The 12,618-nt window shown below is 44.5% G+C and overlaps 1 protein-coding gene across 5 annotated transcripts in view; it reads left to right on the forward strand.

The window, feature by feature from the left end:
* Positions 1 to 611: 611 nt before the first annotated feature.
* The window catches only part of PSD3 (pleckstrin and Sec7 domain containing 3), a 575,483-nt gene continuing 563,476 nt past the window's right edge, over positions 612 to 12,618 (forward strand). For all 5 annotated transcript variants that reach the window (XM_058443514.1, XM_058443503.1, XM_058443504.1 and 2 more), the window contains exon 1: positions 612 to 1,211. In XM_058443514.1, coding sequence (XP_058299497.1) covers positions 888 to 1,211 — 324 coding nt within the window. In that variant the 5' untranslated portion in view covers positions 612 to 887. The remainder of the gene's footprint in view (positions 1,212 to 12,618) is intronic.

The raw sequence follows: 12,618 nt of genomic DNA on the forward strand, positions 1-12,618 counted from the left end.
GGTGGTGGGTGCCTGTAATCCTAGCTGTTCAGGGGGCTGAGGCAGGAGAATCACTAGAACTCGGGAGGGGGAAGTTGCATTGAGCTGAGATCACGCCACTGCACTCCAGTCTGAACAACAGAGCCTGACTCTGTCTCAACAAAAACAAAAACAAAGGTGAGAGGGGTTGTCTTGACTGTCCTCACTGTCACCCCTCACTTGTAGATTATTCTCCACTAATATCTTTTTGTGATTCTGTGATATAAATGCAAAGTCCAGCTCCATGGCCAAGATCATTATCTGACCCCCCTATTTTAAGACTCCCCTGGGTGCTGAAGACATGTTGTTTGCTTCCTCAGGCTGTCGGTGGAACCATGGGGCTGAGTCATGCCTGCCCACAGCTGCTGCTGTTCGCATCCCTGGGCACTGAGGCCTGAAACTCCACCCTGGCAGGGACCAGCCCGACCCCCCTGGAGGAAATGGCTGGGCAATTTCAGCAGCAGCAGATGAAAACTTCCTTCCTCTTCATCCAGCTGCGGGCTCCTCCAGCCTGCACTCTCCCCGCCCCGTCTCCAGCGGCAACCCCAGGGGGCCTGGAGGAGGGACACAGTTTCCCAAGTCCCAGGACAGGCTTCTTGGCAGGCTGGGACCTCAGGCGCACACAGGGCTCAGTTGCCGCTCCTTTGAGGCTGCTGCAGAAGGCAGGCCCTGAGACAGAGGAACCAGCTGCTTTCACTTGCTCTGCTCCAAAGGAAAAGAAGGAAGGGAGGAAAAAATCCCAGGATCCGGAAGTAAGCAAGGGTGGTGATTGCAGATCCCCACATTACAGGCATTGCCAGGTCCCTGCCTCTAAGACACTGGGCTGGCTACAGCCCCTGGCATGGAGGCTTCCTAGCCCAACTCCCATTATGAGTGATGAAAGCAGCAGTCCCTCCATGGGCTGGAAGCGCTGGCCAGTCGCTTCTGCCACCCAGGATCTGTGGGGCATGGAGCCCCGCTGCAGGGATGCCTTGGGACGCTCCCCTCCAAGGGCTGTCCTGGTCCACGCTGCAGATGGAGGGGAAAGGACTGTGCTGAGGAGAGGTGCCGAGACCTGCCAAATACTCCCCAGGAGCTGTAAGGAGGCCACAGGTACCACAGTGCAGGCGACAAGGGCGCGGCTCTACAGGTACTTTCCAGCTGTGCACACCAGCAAGGGCTGCCCAGCCCCGCCTGCCACTCTGCCTCTCAAGGTAAGAACTCGCGTGGCCTGAATCCCAGCAGAAGAAAGGGAGCCAGGGGACAGACATGCTACTCTGGCCCCCAATTTCTGGCGTTGGTTCTCTCCTGTGCTTAGAGGGGCCATACCTCAACAGCAGAGGTACCCACAAGCCGCAGTCTTCCCAGGCCTGGCATTGGCTCTGTCCTCTGCCACCTTCCAGACCACCAGAAACATTTTGTTTGGAAGGAGGCAAGTTTTAACTATTTCCCGAGATTTCTGCCAAAGATGGGAAAAGAAAAGTCGGCACACTTTATAGGGGAACACCAGAAGGAAGGATAAAGGAGGTACCCAGACATTTATTGGGCGCTGTGATGTGCTAGGCATTTTCTCACATCCCATTATTCCTCTTAACCACTTGGAGAAATAGAGCTCTACAACTCCAGTTTCAGTTGAGGGGATGGAGATGTGACTGGGCAAACATCCTCCCCACCCTTGCAGAAAGACAAGGGCAAAAGCAATGCCTGTTCTCCAGAATGGGCATTGAGAACAATGGGGGAGGCTCCAGGGAGCTGTGGAGGTTTCTAGAACTGGAGCACAGCCTTGGAACTCAGCCACACGCTACTGTCATCTGTGAACACCTGTCTTTCTAGGGCTCTCATCTACCTTCCATCTCCCCAACACAGCTAGACCACCACCACCAAATGGATGTGCAGCCTGGGACAGGAGCCTGCATTCCCCATCAGGAAGGCGAAGGCAGCCCTCTGTGGCCTCCAGGGTCTTTTCCAGCTTTGTGGGCTCCTGTTTCCAGCTCTACGGGCTCTGCCTCTGATCACGACCTTGCCTGCCCATGTTGTTAGCATCTCACACTCCACACTTTTGGCCCAGCCTTCCCGTTGTGCTTGTGCCTGCAGCCCACCTCTCCACCCAGCTCAGGTGCACTGTTCTCAAAATGGGTGGACAAAACTTAAAATTATGCATTCAGCTTTCTTTTCTCACAGTGTGGACATCTTGCTATCCTTTGCACGTGTGTGAGCATGAGGGTGGAGGTGATGAAGGGTGTGGAGGGTGGTGGGATGAGATGGAAAGAAGAGGGAGTCATTGGAGTGTTGAGGGTTAGCATGGAGAGGAATCTCAGGGAAGTCACAGAAGAAATGAATGAAATTCACAGCATCTGGCAGGGGCCTCCCATGGGCTTAGAGGGGGTACCACTTCATCTGAACACCATGCCCTCTCCTGCAGGCTTCTCATGGCACACTTCCTTCCCTTTTCTGTTTTTAACAAGGGTCTGCCGAGCCACAGTTAAGAAATGGGGAGAAAGTTCTCTCCAGAGTAGCACTCTTGGAGGAAGAGATGCTAGCATGCTTCCTTAAGAAATAGTTTACATTCCATCCTAATTCTTGCATCTCTCATTTCCTACCGGGATTTAGAAAGAATGACATACTCCTGCATCAGAGCCCATCTCTGTATGCGAGGTCACACAGTCATTGTTTGTGTACGTCAGTGCTGGCCTGATGACTTGAAAACCCCATCTTTTCCCACTCTCCCCTCCCACCTTCGGGGGATGAGCTGAAGCCTCAGAGCTGTTGCCATTTCTCTGGGGAGAGGCACTTTGGGAATTGGTCCAAGTGTGTAGATCTCACCCTTGTCCACCTAATTCAGAGGGCTGCAAATGGGCCCCCGACATCTGCTCGGTCTAAGTTAAAGGTTGGAGAATTCCTGGCTAAAAAGCTAGAAGCCCCAAGTCCAAGCCCTTATTCAGAGCAACCCGCCAGAGCTCTCTGAGGCTCAGTTTTTCCGTCATGAGAACATCAGTGACGTCCCCTGCTTCACATTGCAATGGAGATTTGCAGACTAAAGTGAAAGGGGCCCTCAGTAGTCCTAAGGGAGAAAAGAGGAGAAGCCAAATCGATGAGACACCAGGTAGGACCAGGGAACCCACGGAGTCAGAGGTGGTCAGATAGTGTGATTCCCTCTGCCATGGGGAGAGAGAGGAGTTGGGAAATTATCACCCTTAGATCCTGTGGGTGCTGTATGGCTATCACTAACCAGGGAACCCCTGCCCAGGGTTGGGTGTTAGACAAAGCAGCACAATAGTTTTTCCATCTGTCCACTGCTGGACAGATTAAGGTGCTATCTAGACTTGAAAGATGAGTGTGTGAGAATTACTCAATCCTTTCATGTTTTGGAATGTAGCTATAAGAGTTGTCACAAAGTATCAAAAAGCTGACTAAAATATAATATCTTCTTGACCACTGTGGATGCCAACACCTTCGATCCCCTACAGTGGAAGCTTTCAGTTGACGAACTTATGGAAAATGTGCTCAGTTAGGTTTACTAAAGTGAAACATTGGTTACAGGGGAGGAAACTCCATCCCTCCACTGGTACAGTAGAGTTGAGGTCCTACTGTCAGCTTGGAATATCCTGGATCTGAAGAGTAAACTTTCTTCTTTGTGGGATTTAGAATGGCTCACTTTATTCTCTCAGTGATGAAACATCACAGGCTCCAGAGTAAAAACCGTTGGCTTGCATCTTTCCAAGTATCGTAAGGAATGAAGAACAAATCTTCATTGGTTGGTTCTTAGTTTATTCTATGACCAGGCTTTAGTAAAAATAATCAGAGCGTTCTGTGACCTGGATGGCTTCCATTGCATTATTTCCTCTTATGAAAATCTTGAAACTCTGCAAGGATGTATGTTATTATCACCCCACTTCACTCGTGAAAGGACAGATGCTTGCAGATTGTAAGCAACTCCATGGGACTAGGACGAAGCAGCTTGGTCCCAGCCCTCAAGTCGTCTACCCCGAGGCCAGGGCTCTCTCTGTCTTCTTTCACTGTCTTTCCAACTGGCAAGATTTCCTTGGAAGTAACCCTGCATGTCCTCAGGCCTGGTGGTCTGTACTGCACTCCTAATTCCTCTAGTGGAGAAGGTGGGAGAAAGACCCTCAGGACTTTAGGTCTAGTGACCTAACCTTGTGCGAATGAGTCCAGCCAGCTTTCTAGAAGCAGTGAAGGCCTAGGTGTTGGGGACGTGGAATCTCAGCTCAGGGTAGTGCCAACGGAGGGCTCTAACATTGCTGTGATGAGTCTGTCAGTGTGAATCAGAGAATGTTCTATGGGCCAGGGCCAGAGCCTGCCCTAACCATCTCCTGGGCCTCATGTGCTGCTGCCCCTCTGTGGGAACCCGGGGAACTGTTCACATTTGATCTGAACTTGGGGCTAAAATAAGAGGATAAGGAAAGCAGACCCAACTCAAAAGAGAGGGGGAAGAGCTTTCTCTATCTTCATTTCAGGACATTTCCGCATCTTAAATTTTCTTTGGTTAGGTCTTCATATTTTACATATTTTATGTCTTAAAGTAGCAGTGACTTTTGGGATATAAACAGCCTTAGAAAATTAGTGGTAAATATGTTTTTTAATGTCCCTCATTTTTACTGACCTCAATTTTATCTATGGCTTTAAATTTCCAAAAAAATTAACTGCTCTATTTTGGTCTTCCTTTCTCCCTTCCTCCCTCACCATTGGTCCTCAAAACGAATTCACTTTTTGAGCTTTGGTCACTAGCCTGTAAGAGTGTTCAGGGTTTAGGTGACAGCAAGGAAATGAGCATGACAGGCAAGGAGCCAGCAAGGGGTTTGTGTGAGAGGGAAACAGGCATTGGGACGTCATTCATTTATCTAATCAATGGAAACGCAATGGAGGTCTATTTTCTTGTATGCAGACACTGTCTAGCAGACTAGGAAAAATAGTGTGAACTCTCTGTCTTGGACTGTTATTCCTTAAAATCAAACTAATGTCTGAAATGTAAATCTATAAAGTGCATTACATTTTGGATAGAAAGTTTTTGTTTAATTCACAAGATGACAAAGAAGCTCTGGTTTTGCTGACAAACTAGTTCTGTGGCCTCTGACAGCTCCCTGAACAAAGCTAGCTTCTCTCATTTTCTCCAGGAAATCTTTCTACCTCAAAAATTCTATAATACCTGTGCATCTATGAATATAGAAAGAGAATGAAACTCTTTAAGGAAAGGTAAGTATTAAAACAATTTATTTTGGCCAGGTGCGGTGGCTTATGCCTGTAATCTCGGCACTTCGGGAGTCTGAGGCTGGCAAATCATTTGAGGTCAGGAGTTCGAGGTCAGCCTGGCCAACATGGTGAAACCCCGTTTCTACTAGAAATTTGAAAATTAGCCAGGCATGGTGGTGGGTGCTTGTAATCTCAGCTACTGGGGAGGCTAAGGCAGGAGAATCACTAAGGTGGAGGTTGTAATGCGCCAAGATTGCAGCACTGCACTCCAACCTGGATGACAGAGCTAGACTCCGTCTCAAAAAAAAAAAAAAAAAGTATTTTCATCTATCTCAGCTTATCTCTAAAGATTCATTATTTTGTCAAATGACTTCAGTACAGGAAACTTACATATAGAGTGAGCTTACCTTTCTTAGGGAAAACTGGGATTTCCATGAGGAGCAAGACATTCAGATATGAGATCAGTGCTTTCTTTGAACAGTAATACAAATTCCCACCATAGAATTTTGGACTAGAATTGCAAACCATCTGTCCTGTAATGGTTCCAGTTAAATAAAGTCCCCTTCTACAAGTTGAACATTGACTGCCTGGTCTACTTAACCCCCAGGAAGCAGTCACTTACCTCATTAAAGGTAAACATTTCGTTACTCAAGACTGTTTGCCTTCTGGTCTGTCATAAGTTTAGAAGTTGTTTTTCTCATAAAATAGTATTCTAGATAATTCTGTCTTTATATTAATTCTACGTGGTGAGTCATTTAGAATTTTATAAAAGAAACTAGAACAAAGAAAGAGCATGCACAAATGCTCGCATAGTAATTTGAACAGAAATATAGATTAAATGTGCAGTGAAACATCCATTTTAAAAGATTGTGGTATTTAGGAGGCAGTATTGATGGGATTGAAAAGCTTATCTTTAGTTCATTTTACGCTACATTGGTTTTGACACAGATGTCTTGATTTATTACTTGAATAAATAAAGCTTGAGATAGCAGAATGGGTTTCAATCCTTTTTCATCTTGTGATTTGCCTTAGTGTTCCCATGACAACGTTCTCTTGCCCTTTTTCTCTCCTTACCCCATCCTCAACATTCACATGCAGGAGTCCTGTGGATGATTGTATAGGTGCAATCCTCCTGGAAGTTTAGCATCTGGATCCACCTATAGGAAGCAGAGGGCCAAGAGTGCAAGGACACCTTTACAGCTGTGTCACTGCAGCATGTTGAACAGCAATTGGATTGGGACCTGGGACACAGGGGCTCGATGCAACTCCTGTAGGTCTTGTTTTTCATCCCTCCTCTGCTATCTTCTGTTTGCCTGTTCTTCAGTCTTCTCTGAATCCCTCTTTCTTTTTCTGCCTGTCTGCTTACTCATCTCCCTACTCCACAGGGAGGAATTTGACCAACACCACTCCTAGGTTTACATCTCTTCTCCTTAGAAGACAATCCAGGCTAAGACTGAAATCTCTTAGGCCTGCATCCCTGGGAAGAGACTTTTTGGTCTGATGTGGGCTGGTACCCAGAGTCTACTACAGTGGGCACAGAGGTAGGTGCGGCTCACATTGTGCTAACAGGGGTGCTGAGATCCTGAAGGTGGTTACACCATGGAGGTCTGGGAAAGGGACAACTCATAAAGGTTGATGGTGAGCAGAGAGCAGAGGAGGAAATACAGACAGCCAACCCAATAGATGCCCAGAAACACTTGCAGAGAGTTGTCAGTTGAGAGTGGAAAGTGATTGCTTTGTATAAGTGTTCTATCTGAGCTCTCTCCAATTTAATATTTTGAGATTAAATTATACATTAATGTATAATTAATAGAGAATCTATAAATGTACTATAAAATTATACATGTTATAGCCTTGGGGAGAATTTTAAAAACAGCATCCTTTAACTTTGTAATATATTAGAATCAAATCATTACCTGATGTGATTTATAAATAGATTTGCTTCCACAATCTGCTACAGGTTATGATATGGTAAAAAATTTATCTTTTAAAGACTTTTGTTTTCCTGGCTTGGCTCGGTGGCTCATGCCTGTAATCCCAGCGCTTTGGGAGGCCTAGGAAGGAATCTCAGTTGAGCCTGGGAGTTCGAGGCTGCAGTGAGTTGTGACTGTGCCACTGTACTCCAGCCTGGGCAACAGAGCAAGACTCTGTCTCAAAAACAACAAGTTTTTTTTTCCTTGTAGATTTATAGAGACTATAGGATGCAATGAGACTAACAAAGACTTAGTGAAAGCAGGTTGTATGGTAATCAAATGACTATCATGGATTCTGCATGTGGTCTCTTCAACTTTACATTAGTTCTCTGGGACTCCTGACCCAGTATTCCAGAAGTCAGAACATCAAAAAGGTGGAGATTAGCTACATTCCCTGAATTGGGTTATACTGAACCTTGAACTGTACCTCATGACTTAGCATGTCTATTAAATAAGCATAAATAAGCAAATCTATTTATAAATGACATCACACAATGATTTGATCCTAATATATTACAAAGTTCAACGATGTTGTTTTTAAAAATCTCCCAAAAGCTATAAAATGTATATTAGCTTCCCTAAAGTTTGGGAGAGCTCTGATAGAACATTTATACAAAGCAATCGCTTTGCACTCTTAGCTGACAACTCTCTGCAAGTGTTTCTAGGCAAACGAAAAAGGTGGGCAAATGACAGAATGGTGGCTACATGGAGTTGACATTGTCAGATAATGGCAGGGCTGCATTTTTTATTTTAAGGACGTCCACCTTCCTTCCTTCTAAAGTCATCAGCAGCTATGACTCTTTTTTGGCTGCCCTTCATGTTGTGCATATTTCCTGTGATTATATTTAGTCCATTTTAACTTTTTGGAATTTAACTTTCAATTTTCAGGATGTGTGATTTCGCATTAACCTTTCAATAACCAGGTCCAGCAGATTACAAGGTAAAAAGCTCCAGGGAATTATTCAAGCACTTACAATGTTATATCATTGGAAAATCTCATTTTATCTGCAAGGAGCTTGGCTGCTCTTCATTGAGTTCTCACTGATTGTATGATGCAGTATCAATGAAAATGTTAAACCATTTATCTCGTGTCAGAGATATCTCAGAGAAGTCTCAGGAGACTTTGTTAATATAAACTCAATCTTCTCCATAAAGCATTTCCAATATCCCACAACAATAGCGCAAATAATAAATAAAAACAATGGTGAAAAGTAAATGGTAATAAACAATCAAGACTAGGAAAATATATAAATAAAAGTCAAGGTCAAGGAAGGACGAGGTTGAGATTAGAAAAGCAACCCAAAAGTCCATCCCATAAAGGCGTACAAATCTGGTATGTTTGGCATTCAGACTTAGCTCTGTGCTTCCTAGCTGCCCAAGGTCAAAGAGTCACATGGGTAGCTATATAGCTCTAATTGTGAGAAGGGTGAGGAGAGAAGGAAGGGAGGGAGGAAGGAAAGGAGGAAGGATGTGGGTTCTTTTAACATGTCCCACAGAAATTCTCCTTAAAAAACAAATTTTGCTTGACCTTTAAAGTAACAATTTAAAAACAACATTTTGGATAAAAACTTTTCTAAAGAGCATTTAATATTCACTGTGTTTCTGTTTCCTTAAACATCATACACATAACATAATTTAATCCAATAATGTAAGTAATCACCCTAGTCTTGCTGCTGGTACCCAAGTATTGCTTGCTGGTACCCTTAGGTCTTTAAGACTATTTGCCCTTATATTTAATAAAATTGTATATTTGCCTCTCTCCCACTAGCCCTCTGCTCTCTGAGTTCTTTTTGATTTTTAGTAGTTGTTCACTTTCCTCTGTGCTGGCCTATCTCCTCTCACTATCATTCCTATGCCTACCCCTAACATCCTTTTCTAAATCCACTACAGGCCAGGAAACTAGAAAACAAATTTGTTTCCATTGCAAGGCAAGTAGATCCAGCTCTACTCTATGATTTAAACAACCTATGAAATACATATTTTCAATTGAAGTAAATCATTCCTACTTTTCTTTTCATGCCAAATTCTTACTTTTCTCATCCTCAATCTTTATTTGTAAGTGAACTTTTTCTTAGCATACTCTGCGAACTGCCCTTCTACCATCTTTTTTATTGAGAGCATCCTCCATAACAACCTATCTTTTTATACTGTTTTGTGAACCGCTTCTGGCTGGCACCTGCCTTTTCTTCATTTATTAGGTTGCCTTGTGTTTGTAGCCTGTGAAGCTCTTTGGAAAAAAGCATTACATAAATCCAATTAGAAGCTGTGTATTAAAAGTGAATGCAGGAATTACACTGTTGATTACATGTGAGTTACCATATTCATTATTAAATTAACTTATTAAATGTTTCTCTGGGTCCTTTATAATACATACAACAGAAGATTCTTTTTCTGCTTTCTATAAGCTTTTAGGGCAGATAAACATACATGCAAAGAGGCATTTTAAAGTATACAGCATGAAACACTGGCAGTACATTTACAAAGGTTTAATACTTTAATAAGTGCAAGCCTACAATGGGGTAATTACTGTCCAAGTTACTATCTGCACATCATAATTTGAGGAAAATTCACCATTGTTATTCCATTGAGTCAGAAGAGAATCTCAGTAGAGATGCACTCCAGAGGCCATCAGATTGAAAGAGGAAAAACTTGGTGAGCTGAAAGAGTGTAAAGAGGATTTGAGTTTTGGACTTCTCCTGAGTTCATGTGTGAATTTCATAATTCATTAGGAAAGAATAGAGCAACGATGTGATCATATACACATGCAGTGAATTGGTCTGAAACCTGAAAATTAAGATTAAGGTTTATAGGCTGGGTGCAGTGCTTCATGCCTGTAATCCCAACAATTTGGGAGGTCAAGGTGGGAGGATCACTTGAGGCCAGGAGTTTGAGACCAGCCTGGCCAACTGAGTGAGAGACTATCTCTACAACAAAAATAAATCTATTTTAAAAATTAATAATTAATGGTCAGGCATGGTGGTTCATGCTTGTAATCCCAGCACTTTGGGAGGCCGAGGTGGGCGGATCACTTGAGGTCAGGAGTTCGTGGCCAGCCTGGCCAACATGGTGAAATCCTGTCTCTACTGAAAATACAAAAATATTAGCTGGGCATGGTGAACCATGCCTGTAATCCCAGCTACTTGGGAGGCTGAGGCAGGAAAGTTGCTTGAACCTGGGAGGCAGAGTTTGTAGTGAGCTGAGACTGCACTACTGTACTCCAGTCTGGGAAACAGGGTAAGACTCCGTCTCAAAAAAAAAAATAGTAATTAATTTTCAAAAATATTTCTGAGTTAGGCCAGGCACGGTGGCTCACTCCTGTAATCCCAGCACTTTGGGAGGCCGAGGCAGGCGGATCACAAGGTCAGGAGATAGAGACCATCCTGGCTAACATGGTGAAACCCCGTCTCCACTAAAAATACAAAAAATTAGCCCGGCGTGGTGGTGGGCGCCTGTAGTCTCAGCTACTCAGGAGGCTGAGGCAGGAGAATGGCGTGAACCTGGGAGGCGGAGCTTGCGGTGAGCTGGGATCACGCCACTGCACTCCAGCCTGGGCGACAGAGCGAGACTCCGTCTTAAAAAAATATATATATATATATATATATTTCTGAGTTATAAAATTATACCTTTTATTCAAAGTCATAAAAATAAACTAAAAATAATAAACTACGTATGTGGAAACCAATGCATCATTTAAGACAACGTTGGAGAATTTGAAATCCACATTAGAAAATCTGCACCTAGATTGTGTGTCTGTACGTCACAGAGTGGTGGCACCCCCCCAGACCTGGGAGATTTCCCCTCATCCTGGAAGATTTCCCTTCCCAGGTGCCAGGCAGTGATGGCAACTGAATAAGGCCACCCTGCAAGACGTTGCTAAGAGACAGCAGGAACACTGCAATGGATTCTGTAAACTCGATCCAAGCCAGTGACTTGAAGCTGTTTGCTGGTCAGACCGTGTTGGGAGTTGGGGAGCTGAGGTTGCTTTGGGGATGCTGCTTTGGATGAGGCTCCCAGCGCAAGGACTGCAATCTTGAGGCAGCACATAGACAATTCTGGGTTGCCAGGCACGGTGGCTCGGGCCGCCTGTAATCCCAGCACTTTGGGAGGCCGAGGTGGGCAGATCACGAGGTCAGGAGATCGAGACCATCCTGGCTAACACGGTGAAACCCCGTCTCTACTAAAAATACAAAAAATTAGCCCGGCGTGGTAGCGAGCCCCTGTAGTCCCAGCTGCTCAGGAGGCTGAGGCAGGAGAATGGCATGAACCCAGGAGGCAGAGCTTGCAGTGAGCCGAGATCACACCACTGCACTCCAGCCTGGGCGACAGAGAGAGACACTGTCTCAAAAAAAAAAAAAAAAAAAGCAAAAACAAAAACAAAAAAACACAATTCTGATGTTTGAATAGCAAATCAGAGCAGGTGATTCAGTTGAGAGTAAGCAGGCTGTGACCCCTGAACAAAAATGCCATTTAGAAATTTGTGACTCGTCTTACAGTATGTCAGTTCATAACAGTCCTGTACAGATTGGCTTTTCTGCCTTTTTCCCTCTCAGACAAGACAATTATTGAGACCTCTTAGGCCTATCTTTTTTTTTTTTTTTGAGAGACAGTTTCACTTTGTCGCCCAGGCTGGAGTGCAGTGGCGTGATCTCGGCTCACTGCGACCTCCACCACCTGAGTTCAAGCGATTCTTGTGCCTCAGCCTCCCGAGTAACTGGGATTACATGAGTGTGCCACCATGCTGGGCTAATTTTTGTATTATTGGTAGAGATGGGGTTTCGCCGTGTTGGCCAGGCTGCTCTCAAACTCCTAACCTCAAGTGATCCGCCCGCCTTGGCCTCCCAGAGTACTGGGATTACAGGTGTGAGCCACTGTGTCCTGCCAGGCCTGTCTTAATCATGAAGCCTGACCAAAGAATTTGTAGCATTAATTCCCCACCTCATCCCTTTTCAGGTTTGCTTGGCCTTTGCTGCAGGTGGAACAGTCTGTGCCTTATGAAAAAAAAATGGGTTATCATTCTGTTAAGAGGCAAGAAAAAGAACAAAATAAGTTATTTATGAATTACAAGTATAGCAGGTATAAAAATCAACTTTCTCAGAGAATTAACCATTTTATTATCTTTAATAAAATCTAGCCCCAAACCCTCGTCCTACTGGACCAGCAAGAAATTCAGTCTCGGATAGTCTCAGGGTTCCCTGTCCTCTACAGTTGGGCCAAGGGTCAGGAAATTTCTGCGGTACAAAAGCATTCATGCATTTTCACGTTCACTTGAGTCCTTCCGCACGAACTCAGCACAGTACAGACTTTAGAGCCAGATGGAAAATAAGGATTACGTGAGTTATAATATGTAAAGAACTTGGAATTGAGCCTAGCACAGAATATGCAGACCCTGGAGAGCCTCCCTGCTTTGATTGCCAGTTCTCTATCCACCTGAATTTTGGCT

The sequence above is a fragment of the Hylobates moloch genome, unplaced genomic scaffold, assembly GCF_009828535.3.
Source record: "Hylobates moloch isolate HMO894 unplaced genomic scaffold, HMol_V3 SCAFFOLD_8, whole genome shotgun sequence".
Taxonomy (NCBI): Eukaryota; Metazoa; Chordata; class Mammalia; order Primates; family Hylobatidae; genus Hylobates; species Hylobates moloch.